The 25407-nt window shown below is 38.0% G+C and overlaps 1 protein-coding gene across 1 annotated transcript in view; it reads left to right on the top strand.

Moving 5' to 3' along the window:
* Positions 1-25407, top strand: part of BRIP1 (BRCA1 interacting protein C-terminal helicase 1) — a 188171-nt gene that overhangs the window by 6359 nt on the left and 156405 nt on the right. Inside the window, exons 4-5 of the mRNA XM_035026682.1 lie at positions 9344-9471; positions 12060-12179. Coding sequence (XP_034882573.1) covers positions 9344-9471; positions 12060-12179 — 248 coding nt within the window. The remainder of the gene's footprint in view (positions 1-9343; positions 9472-12059; positions 12180-25407) is intronic.

The following is a 25407-nucleotide window of genomic DNA, read 5'->3' as shown; positions in this document are numbered from 1 at the left end:
ATTTTATTTATTCATTTGAGACACAGAGAGAGAGAGAGAGAGCATGAGGAGGGAGAGAGGCAGAGGCAGAGGGAGAAGCAGGCTCCCTGCTGAGCTAGGAGCCCGATGTGGGGCTCGATCCCAGGACCCTGGGATCATGACCTGAGCCGAACGCAGACGCTTAACCATCTGGGCCACCCAGGCGCCCCTTATCATTGTATTTTTAGTACTTAGCAGAGTGCCTGGCATATGGTAGGTGCTAGATAAATATTTGTTGTATGAATGAATGGAATTGACTTTGAGATAATTAAAGGAGTTCTGATTTATGTTTATATGCAACCTGTTTTTTTTTAAGATTTTATTTATTTATTTGAAAGAGAGAGAGAGCACAAGCAGGGGGAGCAGCAGAGGAAGAGGGAGAAGCAGGCTCACCACCAAACAGGGACCCCAACTGGGGGCCTGATCCCAGGACCCTGGGATCATGACCTGAGCCAAAGGCAGACGCTTAACTGACTAAGCCACCCAGGTGCCCCTACAACCTGTATTTTTTTTTATTTTATTATTTTATTTTTTTAAAGATTTTATTTATTTGTTTGAGAGAGAGAATGAGATAGAGCATGAGAGGGGGGAGGGTCAGAGGGAGAAGCAGACTCCCCGCTGAGCAGGGAGCCCGATGCGGAACTCGATCCCAGGACTCCAGGATCATGACCTGAGCCGAAGGCAGTTGCTTAACCAACTGAGCCACTCAGGCGCCCCCTGTATTTTTTTTTACAGGCTTATTGAAATATACTTGACGTAACTATATATATAAATGGTACACTTTGATAAGTTTTGACATAGGTGTACCTCCATTAAAGCATCAGGATAGTGAACATGTCCATCACTTTCAAAAGTTTTCTCTTGCCCCTTTGTTATCTCCCTCCTTCCCAAGCCTCCGTGACTCACTCTTTCCAAACAACCACTGATTTGCTTGTAGATTAGTTTGCATTTTTTTTAGAGTTTATTTACATGGAATTGTAGTTTGTACACATATTTGTCTAGCTTCTTTCACTTAACATAATTCTTTTGTTGTGTTTGTTGTGAAACATAATTCTTCTGAAATTTATCCATGTTGTTGCATGTATCGACAGTTTGCAGTTTGTTAATTTTTATTGTTGAGTAATATTCTATCGTATGGATATACTACAAATTGTTTATCCAGTCACCTACTGATGTATATTTGAATTGTTTCTAGTTTTAAGCTATTACATATAAAGCTACTGTGAATATCTCTGTATAAGTCTTTGTGATGGACATGTGCTTTCATTTTTTTAGAGTAAATACTAGAAATAACTGGATCACTTAGTTTAACTTTGTAAGAAACTTCCAAACTGTTTCCCAAAGTGGTTTTACCATTTTACATTCCCACCAACAGTGGTTGGGAGTTACCATTTCTTTACATCCTTGTCAATGCTTTGTATGATCAGTCTTTTTTACCATTCTGCTAGGTATGTAGTGATATCTCATTGTGGTTTTAATATGCATTTCCCTAGTCACTTATGACAGTTGAGCATCTTTTCATGTGCTTATTAGCCATCTGTATCTTTGATGAAATGTCTGTTCAAATCTTCTGCTTGTTTTTTGTTTTTTTCTTATTGTTAAGTTTTGAGAGTTCTTTATATATTTTGAGTACAAATTTTTTTTTTTTTTTTTTTTTTTTTGACAGAGAGAGACATAGCGAGAGCAGGAACACAAGCAGGGGGAGTGGGAGAGGGAGAAGCAGGCTTCCCGCAGAGCAGGGAGCCCGATGTGGGATTCGATCCCAGGACCCTGGGACCATGACCCGAGCCGAAGGCAGACGATTAACGACTGAGCCACCCAGGCGCCCTACAAATTTTTTTTATCAAATATGATTTTAGCTTTTACTTTTAGCTTGAGATCTATTTCTAGTTAATTTTGTAGATCGTGTGAGGTATAGATCCAAGTTCATTTATTTTGCATATGGATATTTAATTGTTTGGCACCATTTATTGAAAAAGCTATTTTATCCACTGCTTTGCCTTTGTGCCTTTGTAAAAAATCAGTTGTCAATATATATGCAGCCTGCATTTTAATGTGACTGTGAGTTAAAGTTGTTTAGAACAGTCTCTTGAAGAATCAGATGGAATCAGGGTTATATTTTGGTACTCTGTATTTTTAAGTAAGTTCTTTAATACGATATAACCTAATCACAGAAAAGTTCAGGGATTGTAAGTGTATAAGCTTGATGAATTTTCACAAAGTAAACAGTCATGTAACTACCACCTAGATAAAAAACATGGGACATAACCTCTACCGTAGAGGCCCTCCCTAATTGCTATCCTCCCTTCTGTCACCATTGATGATTTTTACCTCCAAAGAAATGGAATTACATGTGTACTCTTGCACATTGTGTTGCCTGTCTGCTTTTGCTTAACATTGTATTTTTGAGATTCATTGGTGGTGTTGCATATAGTACTAGGTTTTGTATATTATTTCTACCATTTATTAATCTGCTCTACAGCTGTTAGGCATTTGAGTGGTTTTTATTTTTGGTTATTAATGCTATTATCAACATTTTTTGGGGGGGATTTAGAGATTTTATTTTATTTATTTATTTTTAAAATTTTGTAAATTTATTATTATGTTATATTAATCACCATACATTACATCATTAGTTTTTGATGTAGTGTTCCATGATTCATTGTTTGCATATAATACCCAGTGCTCCATGCAGTACGTGCCCTCTTGAATACCCATCAACAGGCTAACCCATCTCCCCACCCCCCTCCCTTCTAGAACCCTCAGTTTGTTTCTCAGAGTCCATAGTCTCTCAGAGTCCATAGTCTCCCCCTCCGATTCTCCCCCTTCATTCTTCCCCTCCTGCTATCTTCTTTTTTTTTTTAACATATAATGTATTTGTTTCAGAGGTACAGGTCTGTGATTCAACAGTCTTATATTATCAACATTCTTGTTCATGCTAGTGCAAATGGATATTTTTTACTAGATATATACCTAGAAATGGAATTGCTGGTCATAGTGTGTGCTTATGTTCAGCTATAATAGATATTGCTAACATTTTCCAAAGTGGTTGAACCAATTTATTTACCCTTCTGCCCTACATCTAGCAGTATTTAGAAGTTACATTGTTCAATATTCCTGTTAACACTTAATATTTCCAGTTGTTTAAAATTTTAGCTGTTCTGGTGCGTCTGTGGTGTTCTCCTGAATTTTAATTGGTATTTGTCTGATGACTGATGAGGTTGAGCATCTTTTTATATGTTTATTGGTTATTTGAATATCCCCTTTAGTGAATTGCCTATTTAAGTTGTTTGTCCATTTTTCTATTGGGTTGTTTCTTAACTAATTTCTAGGTTTTTTTTAAAAAATATATTCTAGATAGATCTTGTTTCTTTATATGTTATATTTTATTTTATTTTTTTTTTAAAGATTTATTTATTTATTTGAGAGAGTGAGAATGAGAGAGAGTACATGAGATGGGGGAGGGTCAGAGGGAGAAGCAGGCTCCTCGCTGAGCAGGGAGCCCGATGCGGGACTCGATCCAGGGACTCCAGGATCATGACCTGAGCCGAAGGCAGTCGCTTAACCAACTGAGCTACCCAGGTGCCCCTATATGTTATATTTTAAAGACTTTGATAAACTTCCTATAAACTCCCCTGCTATAAATATAAAGAACAAGAAGATAAGCCTTTTTTTATATGCATATAATGTGACTTTTAAAAAATGAGTTGGGGTTAATCTAATTTTGGCACATGGCAATTCAGTTTTTCTGAAACTAAATTATTGTTTTGGGTGGATATTTCCTACCCTTTAGTGGGCCCATACAAATTTGCCCCTTGATTTATTTGGAGCAGAGTTTCTCAACAAAGGCACTATTATATTTTGAATGGGATAATTCTTTGTTATGGGGGCTGTCCTATGCATTGTGGGATGTTTAGCAGCATCTCCTAGGTCTCAACCCACTAGATGCCAGTAGTATTCCTGTCTTTTTTGACAACTAGAAATGTCTATGCCCAATGTCCCCTGGGTTGGGACTTGGGGTGTTAAAAGTGCCCCAGTTGAGAACCAAGATCTAGATTCATTTTGTGGGTATTTTACCAGTTTGACAAAAAAATCACAGAGCGCAAAATTATATGTCTTTTCTAAAATATATATGGAAACGCAAAGGACTAAGACATTCTTCAAGAACCAGGTCAAGGTGAGAGGACTTTATCTATGAGATATCCTGATTTTTTATATATAAAGCTATAGTAATTAGAACAGTTTAATATTAGCACAGTGTTAGACCAGTGGAAAACAATAGAGAACCCAAATTCAGTTCCACATCTATCTAGAAACTTGATTATTTATAGAAGTAATGTCTAGGGGTGCCCGGGTGGCTCAGTTGGGTAAGTGTCTGACTCTTGATCTTAGCTCAGGTCTTGATCTCAGGGTTGTGAGTTTAAGCTCTGCATTGGGCTCCATGCTGGTGTGGAGCCTACTTTAAAAAAAAAAAAAAAAAAAAAGGCATGTTTACAGAGCAGAGGACTAAGTAGGGACTTTTTTTTTTTTTTTTTATAAGCGGTACTTAGATATCCTTATGAAAAAATTTAAATTGGAGTCCTACTTTATGCCATACACAAAAATTCATTCCAGGCAGATTAAAGATTGAGGTATGAGAGGCCTTTTGTGGTTCCATACAAATTTTAGGACTGTTTGTTCTAGTTCTGTGAAAAATGCTGTTGGTATTTTGATAGGGATTGCATTAAATCTGTAGATTGCTTTCAGTAGTTTAGGCATTTTTAACAATCTTTGTTCTTCCAGCCCATGAGCATGGAATGTCTTTCCATTTCTTTGAGTCACCTTGAATTTCTTTATCAGTGTTTTATAGTTTTCAGAGTACAGGTGTTTCACCTCTTTGGTTAAGTTTATTCCCAGGTATTTTATTGTTTTTGGTGCAGTTGTAAATGGGATCATTTTCTTAAGTTCTCTTTTTGCTTCTTCATTATAAGTGTATAGGAATGCAACAGATTTCTGTACATTGATATTGTATCCTGAAAATTTACCAAATTCATTTATCAGCTCTAGTAGTTTTTTGGTGGAGTGTTTAGGGTTTTCTGTATATAGTATTATGTCATCTACAAATAGGGAAAGTTTTACTTCTTCCTTACCAATTTGGATGCCTTTTATTTCTTTAGGTTGTCTAATCACTGTGGCTAGGTCTTCCAGTACTATATTGATTAAAGTGATGAGAGTGGACATCCTTGTCTTGTTCCTGACCCTAGGCTCTCAGTTTTTCACCATTAAATATGTTCGTTGTGGGTTTTTCATATAAGGCCTTTATTATGTTGAGATATGTTCCCTTAGACCTGCATTGCAGAGGGTTTTTATCATGAATGGATGTTGTACTTTGTCAAATGCTTTTTTTGCATCTATTGAAATGATCATATGGCTTTTATCCTTTCTCTTATTGATGTGACATATGACTTTGTTCTGCTTCAATAACCAAAGCAATTTTGAAAAAGAAAAACAAAACTAAAGGTACCACAATTCCACAGTTCAAATTACAATATAAAGCAGTAGTAATTAAAATAGTATGATACTGGCCAAAAATAGACCCACAGATCCACATATCAAGAAAACCCAGAAATAAACCCACAATTACATGGTCAATTAGTCTTTGACAAAGGAGGAAGGAGTATACAATGGAAAAAAGTCTCCTAAAAAAATGGTGTTGGGAAAACTGGACAGCCACATGCCAAAGAATGAAACTGGACCACTTTCTTTCACCATACATAAAAATAAACTCAAAATGGATCAAAGACCTAAATGTAAGACCTGAAACCATAAAAATCCTTGAAGAAAGCACAGGCAATAATCTCTGACATTGGCTATAGCAACATTTTTCTAGATATGTCTCCTAAGGCAAGGGAAATAAAAGCAAAAACAAATTACTGGGACTACATCAAAATAAAAAGCTTCTGTGCAGCAAAGAAAGCAAGCAACACAACTAAAAGGCAACCTCCTGAATGGCAAAAGATATTTGCAAATGAAATATCTGAAAAGGTTAGTATCCAAAATGTGTGAAGAACTGATACAACTCAATACCCCAAAAAATAATTCAATTAAAAAATGGATAGAAGACATGAGCAGATATTTCTCTGAAGAAGACGTATAGATGGGCAACACACGTGAAAGATGGTCAACATCACTCATCATCAAGGAACTGCAAATCAAAACCACATGAGATACTACCTCATACCTGTTAGAATGGCTAAAATCAAAAACACAAGAAAACAAGTGTTGGTAAGAATGTGGAGATAAAGGAACCCTCTTGCACTGTTGGTGGGAATGCAAATTGGTGTAGCCACTGTAGAAAACAGTATGGAGGTTCCTCAAAAAATTAAACATAGGACTACCCTGGGGCACCTGGGTGACTCAGTCAGTTATGTGTTTGAGTTCAGCTCAGGTTTATAATCTTGGGGTCCTGGGATCGAGCCCTGCATTGGGCTCCCTGCTCAGTGGGGTCTGCTTGTCCCTCTCCCTCTGCTCCTTCACCCCTGCTTATACTCTGTCTGTCAAATAAATAAAATCTTTAAAAACAAAGGAAGAAAAAAAACAGAACTACCCTACAATCTAGGAGTTGCACTACTGGGTATTTACCCTCCAAAATAGAAAAACACTAAATCAAAGGGATACATGGACTCTTGTATTTATTGCAGCATTAATTGAATAGCCAAACTATGACTTTGTATCCATTGATAGCAGCCCAAGTATCCATTGATAGATGAATGGATAAGAAGATATGGTATATATATATACAACGGAATATTATTCAGTCATAAAAAGAATGAAATCTTGTCATTTCCAACAACATAGAACTAGAAAGTATGTTAGGCCAGGCAGAGAAAGACAAATACCATATGATTTCACTCATGTATGGGATTTAAGAAACAAAACAAATGAGCCAAGGGAAAAAAAGCAGAGACAAACCAAGAAACAGACTCTTAACTATAGAGAACAAATTGATGGTTACCAGAGGGGAAGTGAGTGGGGGATGGGGGAATTTATAGGATGGGGATAAAAGAGTACACTTATGAAGATGAAAAAAAATGATGAAAAAAAGAAAGTCATCCAGAAGGATTCATTCTGAAAGATAAGTAGTGATTAGTTCAGAGAGGAAGAATTAGAAATGAGCAAGTGAAGAAGGGAGGGAGGGAAGTGGATGGCATTTTACTATTTCTTATTTATACTTCTAATTTGCTTAAATCTTTTACAGTGAGCTTATATTAGTTGGTAACTTTTTAAAACTTCAAACTATTGGGGGCACCTGTCTGGCTCAGTGGGTAGAGCATGGAACTCTTGGTCTCAGGGTTGTGAGTTCAAGCCCCATGTTGGGCATAGACCTTACTTAAAAAAAAAAAAAAGTTAAAAAGGGGCATCTGGCTGGGTTAGTCAGTAGAGCATGTGATTCTTGATCTCTGGGTTGTGAGTTCTGGCCCTCTGTTTGGTGTAGAGATTACTTAAAAATAAAATCTTAAAAAAACAAAAAGGTTTTGGATTATGTCGGAAACAGGTTTGGAATCAATTCCATTGTTTACCTTGGGCACTTACTCCGTCTTTCTATGTACTGTAAAATAATAATTGCTACTTCATGGGATGGTAGAAGGAGCTGATCTGTGTAAAACTTTTAGCCCACTGCCTGATACTAATAAAATTGAATTGTATAGGTCAAAAAAAAAAAAAAAAAAAACCTAAGTATGAAAGACAAGACCATTAAGATTTTAGAATATAGTGATATTTGTTTATTTATATATTTATTTAGAGCACTCAAGAGTGTGAGTGGTGGGTGGGAGGGTGCAGAGTAGAAAGAGAATCTTTTTTTTTTTTTTTAAGATTTTATTTATTTGAGAGAGAGAGAGAGAGCATGAGTGGGTGAGGGGCAGAAGGAGAGGGAGAAGCAGACTCCCTGCTGAGCAGGGAGCTGGATGTGGGGCTCTATTACAGAACCCTGGCACCATGACCTGAGCTGAAGACCGATACTTAACTGACTGAGCCACCCAGGCACCCCTGAGAGAGAATCTTATTCAGGCTCCATGCCCAGCACAGAGCCTGATGCAGGTCTTGATCCCCATGACCCTGAGATCATGACCTGAGCTGAAATCAAGAGTCAGTCGCCCAACTGACTGAGTCACCCAGGTGCCCCTAGAATACAGTGGTATTTAAACTATGTTCCTAAGAGTCATAGGAAAAAAATATGGCCTCTGGGGGTGGGGGGGCAATGAGTCAGGGAAGTTCTAGGTCCTTTATTCTACTTTAGAAATTTTAGGCAATATTTCTTTAAGATATATAGTCCTCTCGGAAAAAACTTGAAAATCAATGCTGTGTGGCATAGATTTACGTGTGTTTTTACAGACTCAAACTTGGCTTTTGAAAATAGTATTGGACCTGCTTTCAGGGCTTTCTTCTCTAATAGTCTGTAAATTTATTAAGGCCAGAGGCTGTTTCTTTTTTACTGTTTTCCATGATGTCTGGAATTGTATGGACTCAGTAAAAGCTTGTTAAATGAATTCAAGCCCTGGGAGTGGAGGGAATGTATAGAGAAGAGCTGAGAGGAAGGGAGGTACTTTTAAGAGCACTCACATTTAGGGAAAAGGAGAAACCAATGTATAGGAACAGTTAAGAAAAGTGTTACAGAAATTAAGGAAAAAGGAAATGTGTGTGTTGTATTTCAAGAAGACAGTGTTATGTTTGGCTGTATCCCTAAAAGTTATGCTGATGGATTTTGGAGTCAGACAGCAGGAGTCACTCATATCCATGCTCTGCCTCTTACTAGCTATATGATATTGGGCATACTGACTTGACTTCTTAAAAACCTACTGTTCACATTTATTATGTGGGTTAATATTAAGTGATTAAGAGGTCATTGATGACCTTCAGGGTAGTGGGATTAAAAGACAGATTATAGGAGCTTGATTCTGCTGTATTTTGAAGCCTAAAGAACATATAGAAGCTTAGTGGGGAAGAACATTGAGACACTGTAAAGAAAGATTTTTATATAAATGAAATACATTTTCTTGTGAGACCCTTACAGTTATATTTTTTAAACCACATTATTGGGAGTCGTCTACAAAAACATAAACCTATTAAATCAGAATTGAACTTTCCTATTGAAAGCATATTTCTCAAAATGTTATATCTTTTTTAAGTAAACTCAGTGGTAAAGAAATGCTTTTAAATATGTTGAGCTTTTCATGTTTTAAAGTATGTTTTGAAATTTTGAGAAGTCTTAACATCTTGATTCTAATTTTTCCTAGAAAAATTGCCTAAGTTTTTTATGCTAATTTTTTATGACTTCTTATATAAGACTCTCCTGAAAAAACTACGCTGGCTGCAAAGCTATCTGCCAAGAAACAGGCTTCCATAAAAAGAGATGAAAATGATGATTTTCAAGTAGAGAAGAAAAGAATTCGACCCTTAGAAACCACACAGCAGGTAAACAGTTTATTGGCAGTGAAATAATACCGTTACCACTGTACACGGGAGTTAAGTATCAATCAAGTTTTCATTGGCACTTGTACAATTTAATTGGGTTATATCATAGAAATTAAATGGTAAATTATTGTAAGTTCATTTTGTATAGTTATGCATTACAAAGGAGTTTGTTGTTACAGTAGATTACTCATAATAACATGTCTTTAAAGTGAAACAGCATGGTGCTTTTCTATATATGAAGAATTTGATGGTAAAATACTTACTTAAGGCATATATTGGTAATACAGATACTTTGTACTTTTTAAGTCCTCTGTTGTTTTTACCTAATTATGGCATTTTCTTTTGGTCAAAATATCTCTGATATGAATATTTTTGTTATTGATAGTTTTAGCATAATGACAAGGTTTATTCTTATTTATTGAGTTTTAATATCAATACATGATAAAATGTATCTTTTTTTTTTTTTAAGATTTTATTTATTCACTTGACAGCGAGAGAGGGAATACAAGCAGGGGGAGTAGGAGAGGGAGAAGCAGGCTTCCCGCCGAGCAGGGAGCCCCATGCAGGGCTCAATCCCAGGACTCTGGGATCATGACCTGAGCTAAACGCAGACGATGAATGACTGAGCCACCCAGGCACTTTGATAAAATGTTTATTTCTAAAAATTACTAAACATTTTATATGAAATGTGTTTTTCATACATGAATACAATGTTTTTGGTTTTTTTTTTTAAGATTTTATTTATTTATTTGACAGAGACACAGTGAGAGAGGAAACACAAGCAGGGGGGAATGGGAGAGGGAGAAGCAGGCTTCTCACCGAGCAGGGAGCCTGATGTGGGACTTGATCCCAGGACCCTGGGACCGTGACCTGAGCTGAAGGCAGACGCTTAACGACTGAGCCACCCAGGCGCCCATAAATACAATGTTCTGTCATAGAGTTCATGGCAGTGAGGTAGGGAGATAGGCTAGGACTTTGATAGACTTAGTTACAAATAAAGAGATTATTATAATTAATTAGCATGTCCTTTGTAGATAATTATATATTTCTAATTGAATATACTCAAAAAGTGTTTGCGTTCTTCTGTAGTTTATCTATTCTACTTATAATCTTTATTAACTTCCATAGTTAAACCTTGATTTTAGAAATAGAATGAACTAGTTTATTTTTGGAAAAGTAGTGATTACAAATGAAGTATGAATCTGTATAGATTTTCTTCTTCAAAATGTGTACATAGAGTTGGATGTTGTGTGATAGGGCTCAACAAATAACATTTATTCTCTGACTTAATTGACTCTCATTTCTTTTTTTGGTAGGAATGGGATTATCAATAGAAATGGTTTTTTTTTTCCACTTCATAATTTAAGTAAATAGGTTTTTGGCAAGTAGGAAAAGGCATAGACAGTTTGGAAAGAAAACTTAGTAGTATTTATAGAAGAAATTTAGTCAAGTACAATTTGAATTATCAAATATCTAGTAAGTAATAATAATACTAATAGTCAAATAATTTATTTTATCATGTAGGAAATCATAACTATTTACATTTAAAATTTTTATTCTGAGTTTTAAAAAATTATTTATTTTTTATTTTTTATTTATTTATTTATTTTTATTTTTTTTAAAGATTTTATTTATTTATTTGACAGAGAGAGACATAGCGAGAGCAGGAACACAAGCAGGGGAAGCGGGAGAGGGAGAAGCAGGCTTCCCGCAGAGCAGGGAGCCCGGTGTGGGGCTCGATCCCAGGACCCTGGGATCATGACCTGAGCCAAAGGCAGACGCTTAACGACTGAGCCACCCAGGCGCCCCCAAAATTATTTATTTTTTAAAGATTTATTTAGTTGAGAAAGAGATAGAGTTTGGGGGCGGAGAAGGGTAAAGAGAGAGGGAGAGAGAGAATCCCAAGCAGGCCAGTGTGGAACCCCACACAGAGCTCTATCCCACAACCCCGAGATCATGACCCAAGCCGAAACCAGGAGTTGGACACTCAACTGAATGAGCCCCCACCAGCCGCCCCTGAGTTTTTGTAATTTAGAATGAAGTTTTATTTTTATTTACTTTTACTTTCCAATTAGGTATGTAATTGAACTTTGCTATAATACTACACTTGATATCCGTATGGTAGGACTATTTATGGGAAGATCATTTTACAATACTATAGTTTTGACACATGACTAATTAAAGCTATTTTGGTTAGGATTTGAGAGATATAAGGTGCTCACTTGTGGGGCGCCTTGGTGGCTCAGTCGTTAAGCGTCTGCCTCCGGCTCAGGTCATGATCCCAGGGTCCTGGGATCGAGCCCTGCATCAGGCTCTCTGCTCAGCGGGAAGCCTGCTTCTCCCTCTCCCACTTCCCCTGCTTGTGTTCCCTCTCTCGCTGTGTCTTTCTCTGTCAAATAAATAAAATCTTAAAAAAAAAAAAAGTGCTCATTTGTATTTTTAAAAATTGTTTGATTATTGCCAGTTAGAAAAAGTCATCTTTTTTTTAATGCTGAAAACATATCGAAAACTATTTTGACCTTCAAGAATAACTGGCCTACTCAGACTTTTGTTTACATTAAACTTCCATTTTGGTTCTGTGTTTACAGATTAGAAAGCGTCATTGTTTTGAAAAGGAGGTACATCATTTGGATGCAAAAGTTGCTTCAGGAAAGACCACAAAACTCAACTCTCCATTAGGAAAGATAAACTCCTTTTCTCCACAAAATGTATGTATTTATGCCATTGTTCAGTTTAAAGAAGGAAAATGTGGAATTTGCTAAACTCATTAAAAAAAAAAAAAAGAAGAGTATAATGCAAAGAATAGTAGAAAACAATTCAGAAGTCCTCTAAGTGCTATCACATCTCTGCTACTAATATGTGAGATGGGAAATGCTATTTTCTTTGAGCTCCAGTTTCCTCATTTATAAAATGAAAGAATTGGGCTAGAAAGAAATCTGAAATGTTTTTTCCTCTTGTACATTCTAGTGTTGTGGACTCTACTTTCCTACAGTTCTTTTCAGTGTCCTTAGAGTAAATAGTTTTCAAGGAGTAGTCCAGGGAGCTCTAGAGATTACTGGTATTTTTTTCTCAGGCAAGTGTGTGTGCTCAAAAGTATTTTTATAGTAATAATAAGATGTTATTTGCCTTTTTAAAAACTGTCTTGACATTTTCATTGATGGTGCAAAAGCAACAATGGGTAAAATTGTCAGTGTCTTAGCACAATCAAGATAGTGGTACCGACCTGTTTTAATAGTGGTTTTCTTCACCATCATTAATGCACAGTTAAAAAAAGCCAGTTTCACTTAAGAATGTCCTTGATGAAGTAGTAAAAATTACTAATTTTATTAAATCTCAGCCCTTAAGCTGTTTTAACATTCTGTGTGAAGGAGTGAGTAGTACTCAAAATGTTTTGCATATAAAATAGGATGATTGTCTTGAGGAAAAACACTTGTAAGATAGTTTGGATTGTTAGCTGAACTAGCCACTTTTTTCATGGAACATCATTTTTACTTGAAAGAATGACTGACAGATGAACTATGGTAATTCTTGAAGATAAAGTAAGCCTGATAAAATTTGAGTGAAAATCAGAATTTTGAAAAACTGTATATGCCACTGTGAGCCTGGCAGTTTTATGATACTTATAGACTTTCCTGACGGTAGTGGTGGTGATATTATAGAATGTGACTTTTTTGATATTATATAATGAAATGTGTTAACATTTATAAGATCTGTAAAATCAGGGAACCAAATATTTTCTGAGTGGCCTGTACATGATATTATAAGATAATGCCTGGAAAAGATCCATCCTAAGTGCCAGATAGACGAGTGGATTTTTTTTCTTTTGCCCTATCCCTCCATCCCCAGGCATCCTTAGACTTTTTTTTTCAGTCACTATAGATTAGTTTTCATTTCCATAGTTTTATATAAATGGAATCATGCCTGGTTTTTTTTTTTAAAAGATTTTATTTATTTTTTAGAGAGCGAGCGAGAGAGAAACAGCATGAGAGGGGAGAGGGTCAGAGGGAGAAGCAGGCTCCCCGCTGAGCCGGGAGCCCAATGTGGGACTCGATCCCAGGACCCTGGGATCGTGACCTGAGCCGAAGGCAGACGCTTAACCATCTGAGCCATCCAGGCGCCCTGCCTGGTTTTTTTAAATTAAGTTTCAGATGTGAATTTTAATTGCTGGGTGTTGAATGTTGTTATATTTCTTTTTTTTTTTTTTTAAGATTTTATTTATTTATTTGAGAGGGAGAGTGAGAGAGATAGTGAGAGCATGAGCTGGGGGAGGAGCAGAGGGAGAGGGAGAAGCAGACTCCCCGCTGAGCACGCAGCCTGATGCAGGGCTTGATCCCAAGACCCTGGGATCATGACCTGAGCCTAAGGCAGACACTTAACCAACTGAGCCACCTAGGCACCCTGGATGTTATTATATTTCTATAAATACTCGAGTTTTGTTCTGAGATGCAGTTAACTTACTTGGAATCAACTTGATCTTTTTGGGTCTGTTTTTAGAATTTGTTAGATGGGACCTGAGCAGAATTTAGTTGTAGGTTATTTTAATAGAGGCTAACTCCTTCTGAGTCCTCTACCTAATGCTCTATGAATTGTTAGGTTTTCCAGTCTGGCTGGTGGGAACAGGCACTATTCCATGCCCTCTATGAGTGTCTCATTATTTCAGGTGGTTCTTTACATTATCTTGGATTGTTAACTCACATATGTTGATCAATACTCAGCTAGATATTTGAGAAGTCCCTCTACAGATCTATGAAATTCATTCTTTGTACAGCTTTTTCTACTTTCATATTCTTCCCTGTGATCTTTAGTCTTCTCCGACTTCCTGGACTGAAGAGCAATGTCTCTTCAGCTCAGGTTTGCTGGGCTATATCTGCGTCCCCCTTCCCCATGGCACAGCCTAGAAACTCTCTCAAGACAGTAAGCCTAGGCAATCATAGGGCCTATCTCATTTATATCCTATCTTTCAGGGATCACTCTTACCTGATATCCTGTATCTTAAAAACTATTGCTTCATATATTCTGTCTATACTTTTTCGCAAGAATCTTTTTTTTTTTTTTTTAATTATTTATTTATTTGAGAGAGAGAATGAGAGACAGAGAGCATGAGAGGGAGGAGGGTCAGAGGGAGAAGCAGGTTCCCTGCTGAGCAGGGAGCCCGATGTGGGGCTTGATCCTGGGACTCCAGGATAGTGACCTGAGCCGAAGACAGTGGCTTAACCAACTGAGCCACCCAGGCGCCCCTATTCTGTCTATACTTTTAGTTTTTCAGGTGGGAGATGAACAAACTCATTGACTATGGGGACAATTGTTTATCTGTACAGTCATAAGACCTTTATAAAATTACTGTTTTCTTTTGCCCTTTCTGCTCCTCCTCCCTCTTTTTTTTTTTTTTTTTTGATAAACTTCTGCTAATTCTTCAGAAAACCTTCCTTGACATCCCCAATTTTGAGTTAGATTCCCATCTGGAGTGTTCCTTCTACTAGAATTTTAACACTTACCCTTATTATCTTCTCTGCAAGGCTCTTAAGTTCCATTAAGGAAACACCAGGTTCTCTAGTATATTGAGACCTCCTTGAAGGCTGTGACTGTTTTACTCATCTTTATGTTCCAGGCACCTAACATTGTGCTAGGAGCCTAGTAAAGGCTGAGTGAATGAAAACTATATTCCCTGCCCTCAAAGAGTCTTCCTTTAAATTCTTAAAAATGCTAAATGGGGGAAAAGTTGTTGGTTATCTTCACAGAAGGCATATAGTTGGAGAAGTCATTTTAGGAGCTTTTAATATTAAATTGTCATATATATGCTATATGTTTCTCCCTCATTTTCCTTAACAGTGCCTTATTTTAATAGCCCTTAGTATTTGAATTTATCTACCTTTTTATTATCTATCTGCTCTGTTAAAATAGAATGTCAGTCTTTTTCACATGTATCTCTAGTACCTAGAACAGCATATAGTGTATATTAGTTGCCCAATAAATATTTGTTAGTAGAATCTTCTTGAATTCTTACAGTGATATAGGCAGGTCATATTGTTGTTCCCATTTTACAGAAAAGGATACTCTGAGAAGTAAGTAATTTGCTTAAGGTCACAAAGCTGGCAAATATCAGAGCTAAATCCTACCTAAGTAGTATGATGCTCTGGCAAATGCTCTAATCACTTTATTGTACATTATCTCTAAAATGCCTCTCAGAAATCCTGGAGTCACCTAAGCAGGATTCTCATACCAACATAAAGGAAAGAAATACTATGTAGAAGCCTCCAGAATAAAGAAATCAAGCATAGGATAAGCTGTGATTAATAATAGCTAAAATAAGAGAAGTAGATTTTTTTTTAAATAAGTGGAACCCAGATAAATTTTATTTATTTATTATTTATTTATTTAGAGCGTGTGCATGCAAGCCAGTGGGTGGGGGGAGAGGCAGGGGGAGAGGGAGAGAGAATCCTAAGCAGGCTTCACCTGGGGCTTGATCTCATGACCATGAGATTATGACCTGAGCCAAAATCAAGAGTCAGATGCTGAACTGACTGAGCCACCCAGGCGCCCCTAGAGAAGTGGATTTTTAAATTTTGTTTTGTTTTTATTGGTTTAGAGAATGAACTTGAATCAGAATGCCTGGGTTTTTTTTTTAAACTTTTTTTTTTTTTTTAAGATTTTATTTATTTGACAGAGAGAGACACAGCGAGAGAGGGAACACAAGCAGGGGGAGTGGGAGAGGGAGAAGCAGGCTTCCCACTGAGCGGGGAGCCTGATGTGGGGCTCGATCCCAGGACCCCAGGGTCTTGACCTGAGCCGAAGGCAGACGCTTAACGACTGAGCCACCCAGGCGCCCCAGAATGCCTGGGTTTTAATCACAGCTCTGCTCTTTACTACCTGTGTAACCTCGATGAAGTTTTTAAACTATTGCTACTTCAAGTTTCCCCATTTGTTAAATGGGGATAGTAATAGTACCTATCTCACACGGCTGTTAAGAGGATTAAGCAGGTTAATATTTATAAAGTGATGAGAGTATACCTGGCATATTTTAGGGCATATTAAGTGGTAAGTGGTAGTATTTGTGTGCTAATAAAGATATTATATTAATATTGATTAGTATTACATATATGTAGTTATCTTTAAATGCTGCTAAGATGTATTCTATAGTATTGATACTAATTTTGAGGAATTAGGTTTACAATTAAGTAAATTCTTTTAATATCTGTTAAGGATGTCTATGGCTGAACCTGTTTAGAGTCTAGACCACTTGTAAGCAGAGTTCCTTGCTAGGTACCTTAATTTTTTTTTTTTTTTTGAAAATATATATATTTTTAGGGCGCCTGGGTGGCTCAGTTGGTTGGGCGACTGCCTTCGGCTCAGGTCATGATCCTGGAGTCCCGGGATCGAGTCCCGCATCGGGCTCCCTGCTCGGCGGGGAGTCTGCTTCTCCCTCATCCTCCCCCATCTCATGCGCTCTCTCTCTGTCTCATTCTCTCTCTCAAATAAATAAATAAAATCTTTTAAAAAAAAAAAAAAAGAAAATATATATATTTTTAAAATTTTTTTATTGTTATATTAATCCCCATACATTACATCATTAGTTTTAGATGTAGTGTTCCATGATTCATTGTTTGCGTATAACACCCAGTGCTCCATGCAGAACGTGCCCTCTTTAATACCCACCACCAGGCTAACCCATCCTCCCACCCCCCTCCCCTCTAGAACCCTCAGTTTGTTTTTCACAGTTCATCGTCTCTCATGGTTCGTCTATCCCTCTGATTTCCCCCCCTTCATTCTTCCCCTCCTGCTACCTTCTTCTTTTTTTTTTTTTCTCTTAACATATATTGCATTATTTGTTTCAGAGGTACAGATCTGAGATTCAACAGTCTTGCACAATTCACAGCACTTACCAGAGCACATACCCTCCCCAGTGTCTATCACCCAGTCACCCCATCCCTCCCACCCCACCCCCCACTCCAGCAACCCTCAGTTTGTTTCCTGTGATTAAGAATTCCTCATATCAGTGAGGTCATTTGATACATGTCTTTCTCTGTTTGACTTATTTCGCTCAGCATAATACCCTCCAGTTCCATCCACGTTGTTGCAAATGGCAAGATCTCATTCCTTTTGATGGCTGCATAATATTCCATTGTATATATATACCACATCTTCTTTATCCATTCATCTGTCGATGGACATCTTGGCTCTTTCCATAGTTTGGCTATTGTGGACATTGCTGCCATAAACATCGGGGTGCGCGTACCCCCTTCGGATCCCTACTTTTGTATCTTTGGGGTAAATACCCAGTAGTACAATTGCTGGATCATATGGTAGCTCTATTTTCAACTTTTTGAGGAACCTCCATACTGTTTTCCAGAGTGGCTGCACCAGCTTGCATTCCCACCAACAGTGTAGGAGGGTTCCCCTTTCTCCACATCCCCGCCAACATCTGTCATTCCCTGACTTGTTAATTTTAGCCATTCTGACTGGTGTGAGGTGGTATCTCATTGAGGTTTTGATTTGGATTTCCCTGATGCCAAGCGATGTTGAGCACTTTTTCATGTGTCTGTTGGCCATTTGGATGTCTTCTTTGGAAAAATGTCTGTACATGTCTTCTGCCCATTTCTTGATTGGATTCTTTGTTCTTTGGGTGTTGAATTTGGTAAGTTCTTTATAGATTTTGGATACTAGCCCTTTATCTGATATGTCATTTGCAAATATCTTCTCCCATTCTGTCGGTTGTCTTTTGGTTTTGTTGACTGTTTCCTTTGCTTTGCAAAAGCTTTTTATCTTGATGAAGTCCCAATAGTTCATTTTTGCCCTTGCTTCCCTTGCCTTTGGCGATGTTTCTAGGAAGAAGTTGCTGCGGCTGAGGTCGAAGAGGTTGCTGCCTGTGTTCTCCTTTAGGATTTTGATGGACTCCTGTCTCACATTGAGGTCTTTCAACCATTTGGAGTCTATTTTTGTGTGTGGTGTAAGGAAATGGTCCAGTTTCATTGTTCTGCATGTAGCTATCCAATTTTCCCAACACCATTTGTTGAAGAGACTGTCTTTTTTCCATTGGACATTCTTTCCTGCTTTGTCAAAGATGAGTTGACCATAGAATTGAGGGTCCATTTCTGGGCTCTCTATTCTGTTCCATTGATCTATGTGTTTGTTTTTGTGCCAGTACCATACTGTCTTGATGATGACAGCTTTGTAATAGAGCTGGAAGTCCGGAATTGTGATGCTGCTAGCTTTGCTTTTCTTTTTCAACATTCCTCTGGCTGTGCGGGGTCTTTTCTGGTTCCATACAAATTTTAGGATGATTTGTTCCATTTCTTTGAAAAAAGTGGATGGTATTTTGATGGGGATTGCATTGAATGTGTAGATTGCTCTAGGTAGCATTGACATCTTCACAATATTTGTTCTTCCAATCCATGAGCATGGAACGTTTTTCCATTTCTTTGTGTCTTCCTCAATTTCTTTCATGAGTATTTTATAGTTTCCTGAGTACAGATCCTTTGCCTCTTTGGTTAGATTTATTCCTAGGTATCTTATGGTTTTGGGTGCAAGTGTAAATGGGATCGACTCCTTAATTTCTCTTTCTTCTGTCTTGTTGTTGGTGTATAGGAATGCCACTGACTTCTGTACATTGATTTTATATCCTGCCACTTTACTGAATTCCTGTATGAGTTCTAGCAGTTTTGGGGTGGAGTCTTTTGGGTTTTCCACATAAAGTATCATATCATCTGCAAAGAGTGAGAGTTTGACTTCTTCTTTGCCGATTTGGAGGCCTTTGATTTCTTTTTGTTGTCTGATTGCTGTGGCTAGGACTTCCAATACTATGTTGAATAGCAGTGGTGATAGTGGACATCCCTGCTGCGTTCCTGACCTTAGGGGGAAGCTCTCAGTTTTTCCCCATTGAGTATGATATTCACTGTAGGTTTTTCATAAATGGCTTTTATGATATTGAGGTATGTACCCTCTATGCCTATACTCTGAAGAGTTTTGATCAAGAAAGGATGCTGTACTTTGTCAAATGCCTTTTCTTCATCTATTGAGAGGATCATATGATTCTTGTTCCTTCTTTTGTTGATGTATCACATTGATTGATTTGTGGATATTGAACCAACCTTGCAGCCCAGGGATAAATCCCACTTGGTCATGGTGAATAATCCTTTTAATGTACTGTTGGATCCTATTGGCTAGTATTTTGGTGAGAATTTTTGCATCCATGTTCATCAGGGATATTGGTCTGTAATTCTCCTTTTTGATGGGGTCTTTGTCTGATTTTGGGATCAAGGTAATGGTGGCCTCATAAAATGAGTTTGGAAGTATTCCTTCCATTTCTATTTTTTGGAACAGTTTCAGAAGAACAGGTATTAATTCTTCTTGAAATGTTTGGTAGAATTCCCCTGGGAAGCCATCTGGCCTGGGCTTTTGTTTTTTGGGGAGATTTTTGATGACTGCTTCAATTTCCTTAGTGGTTATAGGTCTGTTCAGGTTTTCTATTTCTTCCTGCTTCAGTTTTGGTAGTTGATACATCTCTAGGAATGCATCCATTTCTTCCAGGTTATCTAATTTGCTGGCGTAGAGTTGCTCATAATATGTTCTTATAATTGTTTGTATTTCTTTGGTGTTGGTTGTGATCTCTCCTCTTTCATTCATGATTTTGTTGATTTGGGTCATTTCTCTTTTCTTTTTGATAAGTCTGGCCAGGGGTTTATCAATCTTGTTAATTCTTTCAAGGAACCAGCTCCTAGTTTCGTTGATCTGTTCTACTGTTCTTTTAGTTTCTATTTCATTGATTTCTGCTCTGATCTTTATGATTTCTCTTCTCCTGCTGGGTTTAGGCTTTACTTGCTGTTCTTTCTCCAGCTCCTTTAGGTGTAGGGTTAGGTTGTGTACTTGAGACGTTTCTTGTTTCTTGAGAAAGGCTTGTATTGCTATATGCTTTCCTCTTAGGACTGCCTTTGCTGCATCCCAAAGATTTTAAATAGTTGTGTTTTCATTTTCATTGGTTTCCGTGAATTTTTTTAATTCTTCTTTAATTTCCAGGTTGACCCATTCATTCTTCAGTAGGATGCTCTTTAGCCTCCATGTATATGAGTTCTTTCTGACTTTCCTCTGGTGATTGAGTTCTACTTTCAAAGCATTGTGGTCTGAAAATAGGCAGGGAATGATCCCAGTCTGATTTGTGACCTAGGATGTGATCTATTCTGGAGAATGTTCCATGGGCACTAGAGAAGAATGTGTATTCTGTTGCTTTGGGATGGAATGTTCTGAATAGGTCTGTGAAGTCCATTTGGTCCAATGTGTCATTTAAAGTCTTTATTTCCTTGTTGATCTTTTACTTAGACGATCTGTCCATTTCAGTGAGAGGGGTGTTAAAATCCCCCACTATTATTGTATTGTTGTCGATGTGTTTCTTTGCTTTTGTTATTAATTGCCTTATATAATTGGCTGCTCCCAATGTTAGGGGCATAGATATTTACAATTGTTAGATCTTCTTGTTGGATAGACCCTTTAAGTAGGATATAGTGTCCTTCCTCATCTCTTATTACAGTCTTTGGTTTAAAATCTAATTTGTTTGATATAAGGATTGCCACCCCAGCTTTCTTTTGGTGTCCATTAGCATGGTAAATGGTTTTCCACCCTCTCACTTTAAATCCGGGGGTGTCTTTGGGTCTAAAATGAGTCTCTTGCAGACAGCATATTGATGGGTCTTGTTTTTTAATCCAGTCTGATAGCCTGTGTCTTTTGATTGGGGCATTTAGCCCATTTACATTCAGGGTAACTATTGAAAGATAGGAATTTAGTGCCATTGTATTGCCTGTAAGGTGACTGTTACTGTATATTGTCTCTGTTCCTTTCTGGTCTATGTTGCTTTTAGGCTCTCTCTTTGCTTAGAGGACCCCTTTCAAGATTTCTTGTAGGGCTGGTTTCGTGTTTGCAAATTCCTTTAGTTTTTGTTTGTCCTGGAAGCTTTTTATCTCTCCTTCAATTTTCAATGACAGCCTAGCTGGATAGAGTATTCTTGGCTGCATATTTTTCTCATTTAGTGCTCTGAGTATATTCTGCCAGTCCTTTCTGGCCTGCCAGGTCTCTGTGGATAGGTCTGTTGCCAATCTAATGTTTCTGCCACTGTAGATTACATATCTCTTCTCCCAAGCTGCTTTCAGGATTTTCTCTTTGTCTCTGAGACTCGTAAGTTTTACTATTAGATGTCGGGGTGTTGACCTATTTTTATTGATTTTGAGAGGGGTTCTTTGTGCTTCCTGGATTTTGATGCCTATTTCTTTCCCCAAATTAGGGAAGTTCTCTGCTATAATTTGCTCCAATGTACCTTCTGCCCCTCTCTCTCTTTCTTCTTCTTCTGGGATCCCAATTATTCTAATGTTGTTTCGTCTTACGGTATCACTTATCTCTCGAATTCTGCCCTCGTGATCCAGTAGTTGTTTATCTCTCTTTTTCTCAGCTTCTTTATTTTCCATCATTTGGTCTTCTATATCACTGATTCTCTATTCTGCCTTATTTATCCTAGCAGTTAGCGCCCCCATATTTGATTGCACCTCATTAATAGCCTTTTTGATTTCGACTTGGTTAGATTTTAGTTCTTTTATTTCTCCAGAAAGGGTTTCTCTAATAACTTCCATGCTTTTCTCAAGCCCAGCTAGTATCTTTAAAGTGATGATTCTGAACTCTAGATCCAACATCGTACTAATGTCCGTATTGAGTAGGTCCCTGGCAGTCAGTACTACCTCTTGTTCTTTTTGTTGAGGTGATTTTTTCCATCTTGTCATTTTGTGCAGAGGAGAATAGATTGAGAGAACAAAATGCGAGCTGGGTAACAACGTCCCCAGAAAATATACTCTAAACAAATCAGAAAAGACCTGAAGCGGTGGGAAAAGAAAGGGAAAGAGAGAAAGAAGAAAAAGAACAAAAAAAGAAAAAGATAAAGATAAAAACAAACAAAAACAGAACAAAACAAAAGAAAACCAGAATGTGATCAAATATGATCAGGCAGGTATATAGATCAGTGCCACACACTAGATTTTGGGTGTATTTTGGTCTGTTAGAAGAAAGTGCCTCCCAAAATTATAAAGAAAGAAAAACTTATATATGTACAAAAATAAGGGTTGATATGATGAAGGAATGGAATATGACTGTAAAGATAAAAATTATAGAAAATTTTATACAAGGAATTGATAAGAAGTTGTTTGAAAAAAGAAAAAAAGAGGATTAAAAAAAAGAAAAAAAAGGGAGAGAATGTGATCAGGCAGGGGAGTAGGAAAAAACCATACACTAGAGATTTAGGGTATATTTTGATCTGTTAGAAGAAACTATCTCAAAATTTTAAAGAGAGAACAACTTATATATATATGCCAAAAATACGGGTAACTACTATGAAGGGATAGAATATGACTCTAAAAATGAAAAATAAAAATGTTTTTTTAAAAAAGGGATTGATAAGAAGTTGGTTGAAAAAGGGAAAAAGAAAAATTCAAAAAAAAAAAAGAAAAAAAGACAGTTAAAAAAAAAATTAACCTTGAAAGACTAAAGAATCATGGTAAAAAAGCCATGAATTCTATGTTCAGTATTCCCCTAGCGCTGGAGTTCTGCCGTTTTCATTGATCTGTAAACTTGGTCTTGGCCGGCTGTTCTCGCTGATCTTCTGGGGAGGGGCCTGTTGCCGTGGTTCCCAAATGTCTCTGCCGGAGGCGGAAGTGCCCCGCCCTTGCCCCCTCCCGGCTAAGTAATCTGCTCGGGTTTGCTCTCCGGGGCTTTTGTTCCCTGCGAGCTTTCCGTACAGCTTTGGAGGCGGAGAGTGAAAATGGCGGCCTCCCAATCTCCACCCCAGAGGAGCCGAGAACTCAGGGCCCCGCTCCTCAGTGAGCCCCCAGAGAAAAGCCGTCAGTCACTCCCGTCTCCCCGGTCTCCGGCCGCGCTCTGTGCTCACCCGGCCCGTGACCGCGCGTTTCTATCTCTGGCACCCGACCCCGGGCGGAGTCTCCAAACCCAGCAGATCCCTGCGGTGCACTCCCGCACCTCTCCTCCCAGGGGAAGAAGGTGAGTCTCCCCGGATCTGCCGCTTGTTGGGTCCCTGCTGGAGGAGCAGGGGCCCGACTGGGCCGCGGATCACGGTTTAGGGCCACCCCGAGCTGAGAGCTCACGCCTGGGCTCCGCCTCTGCAGCCGGCTTCCCTGCTCCGTTACCTGGGAGCTCGGCCGCACTCAGGCACCCCCGGTCTTTCTGTGACCCCGAGGGTCCTGAGACCACACTGTCCCGGAGGGTTCCACCCCCCGCTTAGCCACCAGAGTGACGTCCCTCGGCGGAGCAGACTTTTAAAAGTTCCGATTTTCTGCTCAGCGGCTCTATCACTTGCCAGAAGCGGCCGACGGAGGCCCCCTCCCCCACCGTCTATCCTCCCGAATGTCACCACGGATTCACTTCTCCGCACGTCCTACCTTCCAGAAAGTGGTCGCTTTTCTGATGAGAGAGTTGTTGCTCTTCTTTTCTTCGATCTCCTGTTGAGTTTGTCGGTGTTCATAATGGTTTGATCCCTATCCAGCTGAATTCCTGAGACCAGACAAAATTCTGGTCTCCTACTCCTCCGCCATCTTACTCCGCCCTCAGGTACCTTAATTTTAAGCCAAGTGCTTTGATTTCTCCTTTTGGTTATGTACTATGTTAATCATTTATTATGGTCTTCTTATTGGTTAGGTATAATTGTATTTATACCTGTATATCCATATCTTTATATCAGTTATATTTTTAAACCAGAATTTATAAGTTTTGTTTCCTTGACTATAGGTGGTATAAGTATATTGTAGAAATGCAGTATTCGTCATAGGTGGGTGATTTATTATTTATAATATTAAAGGTATTGGTTTCTGATCATTTCCTCACAAGTTTGAAGATGGTTAAACTAAATTTCTCAGTTAAATCTAGTAACTCAAATGATAACATTTCACTAGTGTGATATAGAGCTTTTATTTATAAAAAGATGTAAGTGGTATATGCCATACTAATTCAACATATATAAAGTATATTTACCATCACCAAAGTATTTTTGCAATGACAGAAAAACCATATGGTTGAGCTCTAATATTTGTTCTTTTTTTTTTTTTTTTTGTAGTCTGTAGTCAAAAACATGAATATATAAAGTACTTTTAGGTACTTTCTGAATGGTTAGGGAAAAACTCACAAATAGGTAATGTGATGTATATTTTCAATGTAATTTTTTCTTCCATACCAAATTAGAATAAGCAGTTAAAATAGAAACATGATCAGTACAAAATATAAAATTGTAGTTAATATTTTCATATTTTAGTAAATTGTTGGTAAATTTTAGTAAATTGTTAAGAGAACCTATAGATTTGTGTGTGTGTGTTTTAAAGATTTAATTTATTTATTTAAAGATTTAATTTATTTATTTGTCAGAGTGCGCACACACACAAGCAGGGGGAGTGGCAGGCAGAGGGAGAAGCAGATTCTCTGCTGAGAGGGGAGACCGACGTGGGACTTGATCCCAGAACCTTGGAATCATGACCTGAGCTGAAGGCAGACGCTTAACGACGAAGCCACCCAGGCATCCCAGATTTTATTTATTTATTTTAGAGAGAGAGCATGCTTGTGAGAGCAGGGGGATGGGCAGAGAGAGATGGGGAGAGAGAATTCCAAGCAGACTCTAAGCTGAGCATGGAGCCTGATACGGGACTGTATCTTACGATCCTGAGATCATGACTGGAGTCGAAACCGAGAGTCAGACATTTAACTGAGGCATCTAGGTGCCCCAGTCTACATTTGTGTGTTTTGACTGGCATCTTAATTTTAAAAGTGGATAGTGGCATTTTTAGTGTATTAAACTAGATAATACCTCTAGTTTTTAAAAGAACCAGGACTGATCATTTCCATGGATATAAGAAAGAATAATGGGGATATGAGTAGAGGTAATTTATTTAAAGAAAGGAATCTTTGAGT

The sequence above is a fragment of the Mirounga leonina genome, unplaced genomic scaffold (assembly GCF_011800145.1).
Source record: "Mirounga leonina isolate KUSES-001 unplaced genomic scaffold, KU_Mleo_1.0 Mir_200, whole genome shotgun sequence".
Lineage (NCBI taxonomy): Eukaryota > Metazoa > Chordata > Mammalia > Carnivora > Phocidae > Mirounga > Mirounga leonina.
This window is presented reverse-complemented; position numbering and strand designations above follow the sequence as displayed.